The following is a 16928-nucleotide window of genomic DNA, read 5'->3' on the forward strand; positions in this document are numbered from 1 at the left end:
GAATTGGTGCATGTTTTTAATTCCTCGAGTAGATGCATTTGGCTGGAAATGAGATTAGGGTTTGTTCAATTTCCTCTTCTATAATTAATTTAGGTCATAAATTCGCTAACTTCGCTGGAGGATGTGTTGGCTTTTTGGATTTCACTTACAATGTTGCTAATTATATATGAAGATCATTGTGATGACATGCTCAAATGGCTCTGGCGATTGGGTTAGCTATCGGCAACTAGTTTTTGATCATGATCATGTATTTGCTAAAATGCTGAATGTGTTCACTCACTGTACCACTCTCTATATGGCTAGGCATTGGTAGTGGATTCATAGCCCCATTTCTTCTTGGTACATGATTGTAGTGCTTAATTAGTTCCATTTTGTGATTTTAGGTTTTAGAAAGAGTTTTCAATAATTTAGGCACATTATTAATCTCCCACTCAATTGCAAGTTAAGGCAAAATGAAGTTCAAATCTGATGGGATCACCATGTTACTTATGGGAATTTCTAGCTGTCATTTCGAGTCTTGGGACCATACACAGTTACACACTATGTGTGATGGAGTAGGTTCACACAATAAATCAATATGTAGCCATATATTTACACTTGCCTTGCTACTGAATTCAAAACCATATATAATAATAGTAACAAGGCACGCTGTTCAGGGCTGTCCTTTTTCATTTTTGATTTGCTTTATTGAAAACCCAACGATTGTGACATTTTGTGAGGAATGTGCAAAGGTATTCTGAGATATTAAACACTATCTCTCATTCTTTCATTAACTAGTTCAAGGGCTTGAAACTGCAGTCTCAGGTATTGCAAGGTGCTAGTATTATTCATGTACCCGCAAATTTCATCTTGGATGATCATGTTGATAATTTCTGCATAAGAGTTCAAGAAGCGTTCTCTGGTTCTGTTTTGCTATATGCAAGTTGGATATGTGTAATTCGCTCTTGTAGCGTGTGTTCTTTAATTTTCTGAGCTTATCTTTTCTTGACTCTTGAATGATTTTTCTTTTTTCGTCGTCATGCATCTAACATTTGTTAATTTCCAGGGAATTAGTAGTTTTATGTTGATCAAGTGATTTTCTTGTTTTTTGATGTTTAATTCTTCAGAAACTATGTTCTTCCGGTTCTGTGTTTCCTCGAGGGCACTAATATCTTTTCTAAGTAACTGAGTTTTCTAGTTTGATTTCCTGTTTTGTGACTTCTGTCCAAAGATATGCTCATCAATTAGCAAAATAACATCTAAGCCGCCATTGGTTTACAAAAGAAATAAACTCAATACAGACTTAAAAAAAGATGCTTTGATATATTCATTTAGGGTGGTTTGTGAGCAAGTTAGTTATATTACTATATGGTTTTCCAGTGATCTGCTGGACAGTGGTATTTGAATTTGTTGTTGCTTCATTTATTTCATGGAAGATTGCTAGTTTGTTTATATCTGTTTTTTTTTTTCCTAAACAAATTGTTATTTACTTTGACATAGGGAAAGATGGTGAAGATACCTCGGAATGCTGTTGAGGAGAAAAAGCCCCCTTGCTTCTTCCAGATTATTCTACCTGGTTACAGCACTGAGCATCTGGTAATCATTTTTCATGCACTTGCATAAATTATGTTGCTGTTCTGCAGCTGTTTTGTTTAGAATGTTATAAGCATATCCTTCACTTCTCCATGAATTGCATCGTCTGAAATTCTGGTTTCTCCTTTCTTTTTGTTGTGTCTTGAAGAGAATCCCACCGAGATTCATCCGGAAGCACATTGTGAACAAACCATCTAAAAGGGCCACATTGAAATTGAAGCAATCCTCACAGTTTTCAAGGAATGTTGAAGTGAGAAAATCAAGAGGAGATGTGTATTTGAAAGATGGATGGCAGGAGTTTCTGAGAGATGCCTGCTTGGGTGACAAGGAGATTTTAGTGTTCGTATACAATGGAAATTTGAGTTTCAACGTAAAGGTTTTTGACAAGAATGGGTGTGAGAGAATGGATTTCCCTAACATCAAAACACACCAAAACCCAAACTCAACTAGGAGTACTAAAAGGCCTCGTGGGAGACCAAGAAAATCTAGCATCGCCAATACAGGTATGTTAGCATGTGGTTGGATCACTTGGATGTTGCAATATACACTTTTACTACTAAATCTCATACAACTCATGATAATGTTCATGATGTTAAACAATGTTTGTCAAGCTGATATGCTCAAAGAAGTTAATGAAGAGGAAGTATATTACAGTAACAATACAGAAAAATCTACCTCCAATAGTACTGAAATGCCTTATGGTAGACCAACAAAAACTACCGAGGAGAATACCAAGAAGCATACCAGTAGTCCAACAAAAACTACTTCTCAGAGCAGCAAGAGGTCTCCTGTTGGACCAACAAAAAAAACTTCTGAGAGTACTAAGAGGCCTCGTGGTAGACCAAGAAAATACCCTGTCACTCTTAAGGACTCAGGTAATTATATTAATCAGATGCTAATCATGCTATATGTACACTATTGGAATATCCATGTGTCTTGTGGTTCTCTCTGATTCTGTTTGTTTATTTTGAATGTGAAGCAGCAGGAAAGCACATTCTGAATTCTGGATTTGATGTACTCAAAGAGGTCAAGGAAGAGAAAGAAGACTCCCAAGAATCTGGTGTTCTGTTCAAATCAAAATTGCAATACTTTACAAGCAAAATCCTCAAGCTAAGTCAAGTGGTAAGCAAGCCAGGCAACTACATTTGTTAATGAACTGAAGTCTTCTGAATGTATATGTGAATTACTTTTCATCTCTGGTTGGTTCTATGTTGATTCTGTGTTGCTTATGCAGTACGTGTGCAAAGCATTTTATGTGGAAAATCTTTCACCACCAAACTATGACTTCGTTTTCCTGAAAAATTCAGAGGGAACAAAATGGTACAAACTACAAAGTGAAGCTTTCCTGTTACCGTGACCAAGCCTTCTTGACTAAAGGGTGGGGTGCTTTCGCAGTTGCTAACCAAGTCAAGGTGGGGAGTCTCTGCCAATTCCAGTTCTTAAAAGAAAACAAAATTGTTGTTCTTATATTGAACAACTGAAGCTATCAACCAACTGTAAGATCAGCTTGAGCTAACTTGTGATCGATCTCTAAGATCTTGTAGCCATATGGTACTCGCACTTATGGTAACTTACCATTTTGTATTGTATTTTTTTATTACAGTATGTCATATGTATGTATTTAGTACTGTTTGTGATCATCAAGCTTCCAATTCCTACAAGATTATATATGCTACACTGTTGTGATTGTTATGTTGTATACATAAAAGTTAGTAAATTCGCTACTTTTCTACAAGATGCATTGACATATGAATATGTGTTCTCTCTTTCTTACCTTAAGGAGATAACTTACTCGGCATGTGTAGCGTAAACCTATGAGGCTGCGCTTTGTTCTTTTGCTTATTTTGGTAGAACACTCTTATATCATTGAAATGGAATTGTTTTCTGACTCTGAGAAAGTTTACGGTCACAGAAATAATTTCCACAGGACCACATGATAGTGTTTCCCATTGAACTATGAATATATGTTCAACAAAGATAAAGAAGAGACTGAGTTATGGAGTATCATCAAAGTGAAAGAGACAACATTACCATTTTTCTAAATTATCACTTCCCCAGAAAGGAAACTCTCACACTCATGTAAGCTAACGTGGGGTATTGTATTATTATCCTCTACCAGTAGCAACCTCCTTTAATAGGATGAACGTACTTTTCAAAGATCGATGAACTTAAACTTGAGGTAGCTAGCTAGGTCTTTTTTCTTGGATGCTGTTTTACAGTTTCACAAGCTGTTCTTGTTTGACCCCATCATTTTTCACTTAGATTGGATACAGTAGCAGTAAACTGGTTTAGCATTTTAATTTTACTTGCTTTCTTTCATTTACTTTCCTTCCTTCAGTAGATGTGCTCTTCTGATTCCTGTTCTGCAAAATCATGTTCTGATCCTTCTGTATAAGTTTAATCATACACACACATTCACATGTATGTATGTATGTATGCGCTCCAAGTAATCCATATCATGACTTCCATAAAATAAGAGTTTAACCTAGAGCCATAAACAATAACAGTAATGTTGTAGTACATAGCTGTCATTGGACCCTTATCAGTAAATTTCTCTTTCCTTTATTTTCTTTGCTGCATTGAAATGTACCCATTGAAGTTGACATTGTTGAAAAATATGTGTTGAAAAATATATATGAGATATCAAGTTCATGGCCTTAAGCTCAGGCTCTTGCTTGACAAACTACAAAAACTAGTCATCTCAGAGCTTGTAATATTGTTATGTATTTGGTCTGCCCGGTTTTTCTAAGTGGTTTCTTCTTGATTGTTTTCATGTTCTTTGATCTCATAGTTGGTTCATGACATAGCTGGAGGATATGTTAACTATTCGGATTTCATTACAAATGTTGCTAATAATGAAGACCATTGAAATGACATGATTTTGATGAAGATCATGTATTTGCTACAATGCTCATTATGTTCACTCACTATACAATTTCCAAATGACATGGTTATAAAATCACTACCCTCCATATAGGCTTCAATGGGTAGTGATTTTATAACCATTTCTTCTTGGCAAATGATTGTAGTGGTTAGTTCCATTTTGTTATCTTACATTCAGAAAGGTTTTCAATAATTCAGGGCTTCAGGCACATTGTTGAAGTCAGATGGGATCATTATGTTACATATCTCCACTCAATTTAAGGAAAAATGAAGTTGAAGTCAGATGGGATCACTATGTTACATATGGCTATTCTAGCTGTCATTTGGAGCCTTGGGGCCATATACACTGATACATTAGGTTGACACAATAAATCATTGTACCCATATATGTACACTTACCTTTGCTGCTGAATTCAAAAACCGTACATAATAATAGTAATGAAGCATGCTGTTCAAGACTGTCCTTTTTTCTTTTTTGCTTTGCTTTATTGAAAACCCAATGACTGTGACATTTTGTGCAGTAATGGAAAGGTATGTGTAGATGTATTCTGAGAAAATCAAGTATATTAGTGCAGATGTATCAAACAATATCTAATTCTCTCAATTAGAAGTTCAAGGGTTTGAAGCTGCAGTCTCAGCTATTGTGAGTTTAAAATTTCTCCATAAGATAGTCTGCCTGATTTGTTGTTCCTTGGTTATTTTGGTTTTAAGTGGTTTGCTCTCTACTGGTGTTCGAGTTGTTCTTAATTTCCCCCAACCTTGCTGCAGCTTATGTTATAACTTATTCTTATTTGATGTTAGACCAGTAAATTGTTAAAATCCACTCACTTAGATAACACCCTAACTAGGTACCTTAATTTTCATGTATATGCAAGTTCGGCACGGATCATGTTGATATGTTCTGCTTAGAATTCAACTCCATTAGCTGAAACAGTGTTCTCTTCATATTTGCTTTCCGAAGTATGTTGATTACCTTCTTTAGTCCATAATGCATGCATCCGAGTTTTTCCCCGGTTTCTGATTAGCCCTCAATCCAGATCTGGTTTTCAACTTCTTTCTTTCATGTATGGCTGCCCTTTTTGTCCAATGTCTCTTGCACAACATATGGCTCTGCTGATATGAACATATCAATTATACACATATGAACATTTCAGATATTATCTACACCAATTCTGTTTTGCTGCTTGGTCTCTCCTTAATCTCAATTTTTCTGCTTTTGCTGGAACTCCAGTAGCGCTGCAGGCTATGTTATGCCTCTTTCTTTACTTGTTTATTTAGTGTCAGAATAGCAAAATGTTGAAGGTTCAAGATGACACTCATAGCTAGGTGCTAGTACTGCATGTACACACCAATTTCATCTTTGATCAGGTTGATAATTTCTGACTAAAAATTCAAGAAGTACTCTCTTGTTCTCTTTTTCTATATGAAATTTAGATTTGTATAATTTTCTCTTGGGGTGTCAATTTTGTTCCTACATTTTCTCATAATCTAATCTAGCACTTCTTCCTGTAATTCTTGTATGATTCCTCTTGAGTTTGCTGTGCCACTACATATGGACATTAAAATGAAGCCATCAAGCAATATCAGCGTATTAATCTGATCCCTAATTAGCGTGTATGTGCTTAAGCCTGGGGTTATACCCGGCCCTATACTGTTTGCTCTGCAGATACTCACTACTACTTTGACCAGGGAGAACAATGGTGAGACCCAAGAATGGTATCAAGGAAAAAAGGCCTTCATTTTTCAAGGTTATTATTCCAGGCTACTCCACTCGATATTTGGTAATCACCTTCAACCCCCTACCATGTCTTTTACTTCTTGCTTGTGTTAAGGGTCAACTGCTGCTCTCTGTTACTGTTTAGTCCAAAATCTTTTCTGTGGGTTCCTTATGTTCTAAGCATGTTTAAATCCTTTATCAATTGCATATTCACAAAATCTTACTACTGGTCATGACCTTTTTGTTGTCTATTGAAGAGGATCCCACCACCGTTCTTGGAGCTTATAAGTAATGACCTATCTGGTGAAGCAACATTGAACTCCAACACTTGTTCAGAGTGGTCCTGGAATGTTGGAGTAACTAAAACAATACGAAGTGTGTATTTCAAGGATGGTTGGCAGGAGTTCCTAAAAGATAACTCTGTGGAAGATGGCGACTTTGTGGTATTCGAGTATGAAGGAAACATGAATTTCAATGTACAGATTTTTGATAACAGTGGTTGTGAACGAGACTGTTTTCCTAACATCGGAACACCCAAAATATCCTCTTTTGCTGAGAAGAAAAGGCATCCTAGTACACCGAGGAAATCAGATATTTGTTGTTCTAAGTGTCACCTCCAGCTGAACTCTAGAAAAGACAGTTCAGGTAAGCGGAACATGGTTAGATATTGCTATATACAGATACATTTTTTTTTTTTCTTAACTTGTATGGAAGTTGCAGATAACATAGCTAAGCAAAGGCTTCCTGGTAGGCCTAGAAAATCCCATATCGGTTGTTCTAAGCGGCACCCTTGCCCATCGAACTTTAGAAAAGTCAGTGCAGGTAGTGCACCGCGATTAGCTCTCTAGATTACTACCGGATGGACAACAAATAACAATCTCATATCTGCTATGTCTTATCTGCAGAATCTTTCAAGTCCAACTATCCTCATGTCACATTAGCCATTAAAAAGACTTATTGTGTGGTAAGTTCATTTGACTTTATTTTCTTCCGTTTAGTATGAATTGGCCATTAAGTTGGTAAATGTATAATCGTCTTAAGTTGATGGACTGTTACAAAATTTTCCCCCAAATTAATTTGTTCCTATAATCTTCTTATTATGCCATTTTTCCCCTAAGTTCATTGATCAGTGTTGCTTAACTGCTTATTTCCCTCTCTTTTGACGCATGTATGCAGTACTCATTCCCCACATCCTTCTATAAGGAGCATCTCTCTCCAGGCAATTATGAAGTTGTATTCCTGAAAATTGCAGAAGGGAAAAAATGGTACAAAGTGAAGCTTGTAAGATCGATCGCAACAGCCTTCATGTCGAAAGGGTGGTCTAAGTTTGCACGTGCTAATCAAATCAAGGTCGGAAATGTTTGTGCTTTTGAAGTTGTGGAAGAAAACAAATTGGTGGTTCACATAATCCAGGATTGATAAATCTGAAGCTGTAAGATCATCTTCAGCTTTTTAAACTATTGGCACTTGCTTATTGCCTTTCTACTATTGTGGCTCTTATGTAGCCTATTGCATTGGATTTCTTTGCACTTTAGTACCTGCACTGTTCTCTTCTTTTGGTGTTTGATGTTGCCATTCACTCATTCATCTACTTTGTATTATAACGTACTTTTTATCAATACATGTTTGTTGTGGCATAAATTGAAATGATTAATCTGCACTTCGCTGTTATATTCTGTAAATTGAAATGTCCATGCCTAATTCTTTCCCTTTATCCCTGAACATGTAGACCATCCAGCTCCTTAACTACAAGAAGTACAGTATATGTGCATGAGTTGTCTAAGAGAGGACAACTTTGAAACTCATTAGATAGTTCATGGAATGTAAAGACTATCTAGTATATGAAACAGAAACCGGTATCAGAAGCTGGTGGGAGTTTTCTGAACTTGTCATTTTGTATGTATATACTTGTATGCTTTACTTACTAAAGAATGAAATTTACTCATACAAACTGGTGCACTTCTTTATTGCCTCCCAAAACTCATGCACGTAAAGATAAGAATCAAAACAGAAGAGCATATGACTAGTAAAAGCTTAAAATTCCTCATTCAAATCATAATCAAATCCAACAAAACTACTAAAATGGATATAAAATCAACCAAAACGCCTCTCTATTTCTTGTTTCTTCTTTCTGTCTTACTGATGTGTGGAGTCAGCTACTAAAGGGGCAAGGTTCGATATCAAGAGGTATCCCAGATGTAATCTCTCCCCAAGCGATGAGACACCAGGGCTTTTGCTTCTCGACTCTTTGACTAATGGCCACTTTGTCACCTATGTTGGTGCAAACTGGAGATGTGATGAGTCGCAACTTCACTATACTAGTCCTCACATCTACAACCCTTGCCTCTGTTGCCTTGGATCCAATATTTAACATCACAATGTCATTCTTGCTTAACTTTGATACCCCTTTCTTCTCTGCCTTTCCCTTTGTCATGTGGTAGTACACCTCAAGTTGTGCATACACATCAGGGAGTGAGCCAACATCACCAACAACTTGACCCACCAATTTATCGCCGCGAGTCAAAGCAGGATCTAAGGTTGTGCCAACCCCAACTGGGGCAGCTATCACACTCGTAAATTTTGGCATTAGCATATCCTGTTTTTATGGTAATGTTGCGCTCCATCTCCTGTTTGAAACGAACTGTCTGAACCCCTGAAATTGCCTTGACCACCGTTGACTTGCCATGAGCCACATGACCAATTGTGCCGATGTTGATTGTGGCCTGACGGGATATAACTTCCGGCGAGAGTGGATCTAACCGAGTAAGATCCAGTTTGCTCAGGTCCTGAGCCATCAATCCCTTATTATCATTCTTCTTCATCTTCAACATTGTTGCGGACTTGCGGCAAGACCCTCCATGCAATTGTTGTGACAAGGCCTCCCCTGGTTTACTTCTTCTTCGAAATTTTTGTGACGAGTGTTGTGACAAGGTCTTGTTTGATCTTCTAGTTCTAGGTAACGTAATGAAAGCCATTGAGAGCTATGGGTGAAAAAAAAAAAAAAATATTTACACGAGCTTCATTCTTTCTGATATTAGCAAATCACATATACATCTTCTAAAAGGATCTGAAACACAAATAAATCCACTTGTGTTTACTTTAAACAAATAATGACAGTTTTTAATACTTAAAGACAATCTTTTATGTACATGTCATGTGTCATGAGATAGTTTTACTAAATTGCCCCTACATAACCAACTAACCAATTTAAGGCTGTGAGGAAGAGTATATAAACGCTAGAGGACGATTGAAACGCAACGTCTCTCTCTCTCTCAGTCTGTTCTTCGTCGCTTCGTCGTTGCGATCTCTCGGTCTCTTCGTCGTTGTGATTTTGTTTTGCTTTGTCTCCATAGGTGAATTTGCAGGTAACTTTCATGCTTCTTCTTCTCACATGCTTAAGTTTTCATTCTTCTCCGTCGATTTCAAGCTTTCTGATCTACTGAAAAGCTATTTGTAAATTCGAATTCCTCTGAATTTGATCCAATTTTCGTTTAGGTTTACTTCGTTTTTGAATCGGTTTGATACTTTGATGTTATTAGTGGGCAATTTGTAGGTTGAATCTTTTGATTCTTTATTCTTATGGTGTTTTCATCTGTTGAATTTTGAATTGGAATTTGATGACGAGCTATTTCTGTTTAGGTTTTGTGTTGATAATTTTCCGATTGCAGTTATAAATCAATTTTAAAGTTCATTCGAAGCAGATTTGTTGAGCTATTGAAATTTGCAGATGTTTGTTTTGGTTTTGATTCAATGTTTTCAGCTATTGTAGTAGCAGCTGCCTAGGTCGTGTTTGTTTTTGTTTATTTTTTTTAATTCAATGTTTTAGCTATTTGTAAAAGCAGGTGTTTTTTTGATATGTTTTTATTTGCAGTTTATATGCAGTAGCTATTGTATTTTATATGTTTTGATTCAATGTTTAAGCTATTCTAGTTTATATGCAGTAGCAGGACTTTTTTTTGGGGTTGATTTAATGTTTTAATTTGTGTTGTATTTTATATGTTTTGATTTAATGTTTCAGCTATTCTAGTTTATATGCAGTAGTAGGTGTTTGTTTTGGGGTTGATTCAATATTTTAATGTGTGTTGTAACGAGAACATTTTAGATGTTTCTTTTGGCGGTGCAGCAGCACGCTGCCTTTTAGGTTCATTGATATTTTTTGTGATTCTTGTGGTTCATCAAGTGTAGTAGCAGATACATAACTAGTCTAGTCTGTGTAGTAGCAGCTCTTTAACATTAGTGTTTTTTTAAGATTTTTTTGGTAGCAGCTCCCTCGCTTGTCTCAATTTCATACAACAAAACAAGGGAATGTTGTAATGATATGCTTCCAGAAAAACCAGAAACCTAAACACCAAATACAATAGCAGCATTTTAAACAACAAAAACCTAAACACTCCAAATACAGTAGCAGCATTGCTAAACAATGTAATCAAGAGCATCACATCTAAAGATCACAAGATATCAAGAGACATCATGCCTATACTCTCCTCAAGTACGAAAACTACAGAACAACGTAATTATATTCATCCATATGATAAAACAATAGTCGACCGCATAATTGATTAATCCGCAATATCCAAAAAAAAACCATGACCTACTAAATAGAGAAAAATTGTGATCCTAATGAGTTCATAATCTCAAACTAAACAGCAATATGCAGTAGTAGCCTTCCTATACAAACACATAGACTTTCAATCATGCTTCTTCCTTTGTTCTTTTAAGGGAATCTGGACCTCAAAATCTTCCATCTTCTTCTCTTTCCGGTCAGTCCTTGCTTTTATCCTTTTTACAACTGAACGTGTCCTCAGTCCTTCTCTTTCAGCTGCACCTCCTACATATGTACCTTCTTCTTCCCCTGCACCTTCTATATTTCCAGCTGAACATTCTTCTTCCTCTGCACCTTCTATATTTTCAGCTGAACTTTCTTCTTCCCCTGGAGTAGCAACATTTTCAGCTGAACCTTCTTCTCCCTCTACAGTAGCAACCTTTTCCGCTCCTAAACCTTCTACATCATTTCCAGCTGAACCTCCTTCAACCTGAGTTGTAACACCAACCTCACTCGTTTCTCCCTTTTGTCCTAGCAACAACAATTTATACTTGTATTCCAACTTTTTTATGTAATCATTTTTCTACTTCAGTTTTTTCTTCAACTTTTTGTTATTTCTCTTCAGTTCTTCTCTTTCATCCCAAAGCCGCATATATGAGTCATTCTTCGATTTGCAGCTATAGATTGCACTCGCCACCATTTATCCCTTTACTTTGGCCAAATCCTGCCAGTATTCCAACTCCTCATCGCTAGTTGCTTTTGGAATTTCCTTAGACTCCTTTTCAACAAACTCTTCATACAACCTGAAGTCCTCCGGATCATACATTTTCTCACTCGCAAACTCTTCATGTCCTCCTCCTTGATCCGCATCCATATCTTTATTGAAAAACTTATTCAAAATCTCTTCCGTGTTTGCTGTTGCTTCTTCGTAGGTTTCACCTTCATCATCCACAACAACAGCTTTTTCATTCCCTTCCAGCTGCAAAAAAAAGGACAAATAAATGAGTCAAGTTTAATTCCACTCATATCTACTGTAAGTGTAATAAAAGTTTTATACTTAGCCAACCATTTAATGTCATGTCAAAGGATTCAAGGCCTTCACGAATATCCTCTTCGGCTTCTGAAGTAGCACCCTCTTCGGTTTGTCCACTAGAACCCTCTACGGCTTGTGTAGTAGCACCCTTCTCAGCCACCACAAGAGCACCCTTTTCGACTTGTCCAGTAGCACCTTCTTCAACTTGTACACTAGCACCCTCTTTGGTTTGCTCACTAGCTCCCTTCTTAGACACCACATGAGCACCTTCTTCCGATTTTGCAGGAGCACCCTTCTCAGCCACCACAGAAGCACCCTCTTCGGCTTGCGCAGTAGCACCCTTCTCAGACACCACATGAGCACCTTCTTCAAATTCTGCTGGACCACCCTTCTCAGCCACCACATAAGCACCCTCTTCAGCTTGTGTAGTAGCACCCTTCTTCAAGTTCTTCCTCGCTTTTTTCTTCTTTCCCACCTCATCATGCATAGTAGCACCATTCTTTGGTGGAGGGTTCTCAAAGTCATCGTCACCAACTGCATTATCAACCTGTAGTGCAGTGTTTTTCTAATAAATATAGGGTTCTCAGAAAAAATAATAGTTTATTTTTGAACAAATAACAACTATAATTTATTTTGTAGCAGTAGTCTTTTTTTTTTTTTCTTAGTGTAGTAACAGCTATTTTTTTCTGTGTAGTAAGCGAAAAGAATTTGGTAGTAATAGAACCCAATTAAGAAGCTAAAGTAAAATTCAATAGAGTTGCATGAGCAGTCTTACTATATCTCTCAATGTCTGTTTTACAGTCCTTTTCTCTGCGACATGCTTTTGCTTCTTTGCCCTCTTTGTTTTTTTCCCCACACTTCTTGCTCCACCGTAGTAGCTTGGCTTGATGATGCTTTTTTCTCTTATGCTCGTTGTCTTTTTTTGCCTTTTGGCTTTGCAGCAGCATGCTTTGGTGGATGATTCATAAAATCATCATCACCTTGTTGTTCGTTATCCTTCGCATTTGTCTCATCCTCAACATTATCAATCTGCAATACAAGTTTTCCCAATTAATCTAAGAAAAAATGATCACAAGCCAGTAGCTGAGCTAAATGAAAATGTAAAATCAAATAGTAGCAGCTACATTTGTTATATGTAGTAGCAGCTTAATGTTTGCAAACTAAAATTATATGGAGTTGCATCCGTTACTTACATCAATTTGATGGACTTGCATTTTTTTAAACGCCATTGTGAAAGCAGGGAGACTCCACTTTACGCAGCACAGAGTCATCCCACATCTCCCATCAATTTCACAAAGCATGGTGCTTCTTTTGCAAATCCAGTACTACAAAACAAAAACAAGCATGTAAGAAAGTAGTATTAGCAGTAGCACATAATTCAAAGGCAGTAGCAGCAACACTATTGCTTACCGGGATCAATACTACACATCCACTACTAGTGTGAGCCCTCCCATCCTCTGAAGTAGTCAAGCACGATAATAAGTAATCCCTAACTCCTTTGGCCCAATTGTACTTCTTCATGGTGTCATAATCTGTTATGCATTTGACAAAGCTCCAACCAAGAGTCGAACCCAAACTTGCAAACAATAGTGTGGTGAATAAATGCAGTAGCAGGAGCTGTGTGACTCTCATTGGACATCCATACCTTTTGAGTTTCACTTCTACATCCAGGAGATCTAATATCCTTGACTTTGTTATCCTGATTTCATTGCCTAAAAAAGCTTGCACCACTAAATTATCCACAAGCTTTTTTGAATCTTCAAGTGGGGTTGGCACATTGAACCTGTTTTTTGGGTTTTGCAGCCCAAAAATCTGCTCTACATCAGACACACTGATCTCAGCCACCTTGTTTCCAAACTTGAACTTCTTCAATTTTGACACGTAGCAGTCAATCAATCGCTGAATTTCTCTATCCGACTTCTTTGCAGTGGATTTTGACACCAAAAGTCTATCATATATTGATATGAAATCCCAGAATGGTGTCTTCATTAGCACATTTCTTAGAATCTCCTTATCCTTACCTAAGTCCTTGCAAACCTTGGTGAATACTTCTTCAAATGCCAACATGTTGCATCTGAATTGACGAAATTTCTTCTCACACCTTGGCTTTTTAACCTTGTCTACTTGGCTTTTTGCTGTTGTTTACCCTTCCTTGGCAACTATTTTCTACACGCTAGAGTCTTATATCGCTTCCCTTTCGGTTTGGCATTCATATCATTTTGCACCTGTGCACAATAGCAAGAAAATCAGAATTAAACAACTCATGTCACAATAACAGATATATTTCTTACTTTTTACAGTAGCATGAGCATGATCAAGTTAGCAGGAAACAATTGAAACAGTAGCAGTTTCAATTTTACTTTAGCAGGTGTAGTAGCAGACATATACCTAGTCTAGACAATTCAAAACATATTCTCAAATTGCAAAACACTCAATACATAGACAACCCATGATACAAATACAGTAGCAGAGATATTGCAAATGAGCATATGCATAGAGAATTACCTGGATATCGTTAGCCACCTCTGTTTCTTTTTGGCTCATTAGTATCATTGTAGACCCCTGCTCCTTCATTAATCAAATCTATTAACTACTACTGCCTCCAAAAACACTGTAAAACATGAATTTCGGATTCTTATAAACTCAGTGCTACTACTCGATTATGAAATCGAAAACGAAATCGTGATTTCAAGTTCAAATAACACCAAATCTAAAAGAAATGCACAAACACAAAGCCAATCCATGAAATCGAGTTCAAATTCATAGAAATCGATTATTCATTTCTGATTGCTACTATAAAATCACGAAGCTAAAAACTGAATCTTAGACATGCAGAAGCCATAGAAGATTGAACAAGTACCTGAATCGTGAATCGTGAGAGACGTCGATCTGCTACTGTGGAATTGCTACTGTGATTTTAGGGTTTGGATGAAAATGGTGGAGAATTTTGGGACGAATCTTTCTGCTACTGTGATTTTAGGGCTTGGGATTTTGAGAGAGAATCGTTGTTTTGAATGGAAATGGTGAAGTGCAGGACGAATCGACAGTTGGGGTTGAGGCAGTGGCAATTTTGCAGTTATTTTAGAAAAGATTAGTTTTTTGGGTATTTTGCGTGAAAATGCATTTTGGGCTTGGGCTTATGTCCTTATTTGTTTAAAATTGTTGCAAGATGGTTTTTCTGTGTTTTGCAACTGTCTATGGCAGTGGGTTGTCATTTTTTATTCTGATATTGTATTCTGATTTTGTAGACATGGTTTTGGTTTTTCATTGTATATATGCCTGCTTATATATAGGCAACCTCGAAAACCTAAACAGAATCTATTTATGCCCGTTAATACCTTGTACAACAAGGAAACCCCCCTTACCTTGTGCAACAAGGAACCCCCTTACTACCTTGTACAACAAGAAAACAATCCAATTCTGAAAATTTATAGTTTCAAATGGGTTATTAAACTAAAGTCTCCCTTAAAGAGAAAATTAAATAGTAACATCTGACCAAATTTATAAACACAAAAAACTCACATTTAATAATTTTTATACAATTTAGGACATAAGCCCTGATCCGGATTTTTAGAACCATGAATGTAGACTTTGATCCAGATTTTTAGAACCAAATGACCAAAATGTCCAATTTTACATAAAATTACAGAATTGACAGCAAAACTTCTTCTTCTTCCTCCCGATCTATAAGAAAGCTCCTTCAATTTTCTATTCCAAAATTTTTTAGATCTAATACTGACATTCACTTTTTGTCTCTCTTTATTAAGGAGGTTTGGTACTAAAAGGTTTGAATATGGATGGAGCATTTGTTGTTGGTAGTAGCAGCGATATAAACAAAGTAGCAGTAGCAGATTGGTAGTTCAGTTTCTTTCTATGTTTACAAGGCTAGATCAGTAACAGATTATGTGTTCAGTTTCGTGGTCATTATGTGTTGTGGAACCCTCATAGTTTTCAACAATAGCAGCACGCTAGCATCAGAGTTGGCAGTAGTAGCGCGCAAGCAATCGGAGTCGACAGTAACAACGCGTCGACATCAGAGAATTGCCGGAAAATATTGTAATAGCATCGGCAGTAGCACTTTTCTAGTCAGTAGCACATTCCTACTTAGCAGTAGCACATTTCTCGTGGACAGTAGCAGTAGAATATATAACGAAGGGTATTCTAGTAAAATACGTAAAGACAAATGACATATGGACATTAATTTGTTATGATTTTTTAATTTTTGTCCTTAAATGTGTAAGATATTATGTAGATGATGTATTTGTAAACTGAAATTTAGTTAGTAACTAATATGTAGTTTGTTATTAAAAGATTAAATTTCATAAGCTTAATGTAGAGAGCGAATTTTACACACTTTTAGTACACAAAAATATGTACTATAAATATATACATAGTGAATATTTACAGTAAAATTCACTATTTTAGAGAGGAATTTTAAAGACAGTTGGGGATCGGAGCAGTTTCACTATTACCAAACCAACACAAAAGAGAGAAATGTGGCTCAACTAAGAAAAGGAAAGCCGGATGAACTTGCATATAGAATTTTTGTATATCAAATTATGTATTGCTACCCTGCTTATAAACTTAGAGAATCTGCTAGATAAGTGCATATACATATATGAGAGAAAACCTGCACGTTAATCCATTACACGAAATGAACACAGAGTAATAGCCAATCAAAACAATTGACTACACTTGAGTATGAATCTGTTAGACATTCTCAATGACACCAATTTCAGTGATACATTGCAGAATACTTTTGTAAACATGCAAACATTCATCTCTGAGGGTATTTATACATCAATACCATGTAAACAAATTTGCAATCAATAAACAAAAAATATGTTTCCCAGCCCGCCTTAAAAAAAAAAAAATAGTTAACATTCCTTCATTTACTGTAACTTTAAAAGCTCCTCCTGTATTTCCACTTTACTCAAAAACTGCACAGGGTGAACTACAATCCTCTCTATTATAATCACAAGACGTACTAGAAGAGTGGAGCAAGAAAAGAATCTACCAGAGAATCACCAACTGGTAAGCTCGATTCTAAAATAGATGATGGTTTCTCAAGCTGTTTGATACCTTCTTTCCAGGTATCTAATCTCTGGATTTGTGTTAGAAAAAGTTCCTTGGGGTGAAATGAGGATAAAATGACGGCATACACTATGAATAATATGCGA

At 36.5% G+C, this 16928-nt stretch overlaps 3 protein-coding genes across 3 annotated transcripts; 2 read left to right on the forward strand and 1 right to left on the reverse strand.

Annotated features, from left to right (window-relative positions):
• The first annotated feature begins 718 nt into the window (after positions 1-718).
• Positions 719-3298, forward strand: LOC101302221 (B3 domain-containing protein LOC_Os12g40080-like). The gene is made up of 6 exons (XM_004290343.1): positions 719-804; positions 1480-1575; positions 1721-2075; positions 2184-2447; positions 2552-2694; positions 2880-3298. The coding sequence occupies exons 2-6, from the start codon at positions 1486-1488 to the stop codon at positions 3051-3053; spliced, it is 1026 nt and encodes a 341-aa protein (XP_004290391.1). The 5' UTR covers positions 719-804; positions 1480-1485; the 3' UTR covers positions 3054-3298.
• A 2076-nt stretch (positions 3299-5374) lies between these two features.
• Positions 5375-7726, forward strand: LOC101302512 (B3 domain-containing protein Os11g0197600-like). Its single transcript, XM_004290344.1, has 5 exons — positions 5375-6236; positions 6430-6817; positions 6893-6994; positions 7078-7136; positions 7349-7726. Exons 1-5 carry the CDS (start codon positions 6153-6155, stop codon positions 7589-7591), a joined length of 876 nt encoding a protein of 291 aa, XP_004290392.1. The 5' UTR covers positions 5375-6152; the 3' UTR covers positions 7592-7726.
• A 598-nt stretch (positions 7727-8324) lies between these two features.
• LOC101290929 (eukaryotic translation initiation factor 2 subunit 3-like) lies at positions 8325-9003 on the reverse strand. The gene is made up of 2 exons (XM_004292415.1): positions 8815-9003; positions 8325-8768 (listed from the first exon to the last, which is right to left on the reverse strand). Exons 1-2 carry the CDS (start codon positions 9001-9003, stop codon positions 8325-8327), a joined length of 633 nt encoding a protein of 210 aa, XP_004292463.1.
• Positions 9004-16928: the final 7925 nt, after the last annotated feature.

The sequence above is a fragment of the Fragaria vesca genome, linkage group LG2 (genome assembly GCF_000184155.1).
Source record: "Fragaria vesca subsp. vesca linkage group LG2, FraVesHawaii_1.0, whole genome shotgun sequence".
In the NCBI taxonomy this organism is placed as follows: Eukaryota; Viridiplantae; Streptophyta; class Magnoliopsida; order Rosales; family Rosaceae; genus Fragaria; species Fragaria vesca.

Bases quoted from the DNA above. Each gene is read 5' to 3' on its own strand.
- LOC101302512 (XM_004290344.1), top strand. From the start codon at position 6,153: ATGGTGAGACCCAAGAATGGTATCAAGGAAAAAAGGCCTTCATTTTTC. The intron at 6,995-7,077 runs GTAGTGCACCGC...TCTTATCTGCAG, and splicing joins CTTTAGAAAAGTCAGTGCAG to AATCTTTCAAGTCCAACTAT. The intron at 7,137-7,348 runs GTAAGTTCATTT...GCATGTATGCAG, and splicing joins TTAAAAAGACTTATTGTGTG to TACTCATTCCCCACATCCTT.
- LOC101302221 (XM_004290343.1), top strand. From the start codon at position 1,486: ATGGTGAAGATACCTCGGAATGCTGTTGAGGAGAAAAAGCCCCCTTGC. The intron at 1,576-1,720 runs GTAATCATTTTT...TGTGTCTTGAAG, and splicing joins GTTACAGCACTGAGCATCTG to AGAATCCCACCGAGATTCAT. The intron at 2,076-2,183 runs GTATGTTAGCAT...ATGTTTGTCAAG, and splicing joins ATCTAGCATCGCCAATACAG to CTGATATGCTCAAAGAAGTT.
- LOC101290929 (XM_004292415.1), bottom strand. From the start codon at position 9,003: ATGTTGAAGATGAAGAAGAATGATAATAAGGGATTGATGGCTCAGGAC. The intron at 8,769-8,814 runs GTTCGTTTCAAA...CCATAAAAACAG, and splicing joins CAATTTCAGGGGTTCAGACA to GATATGCTAATGCCAAAATT.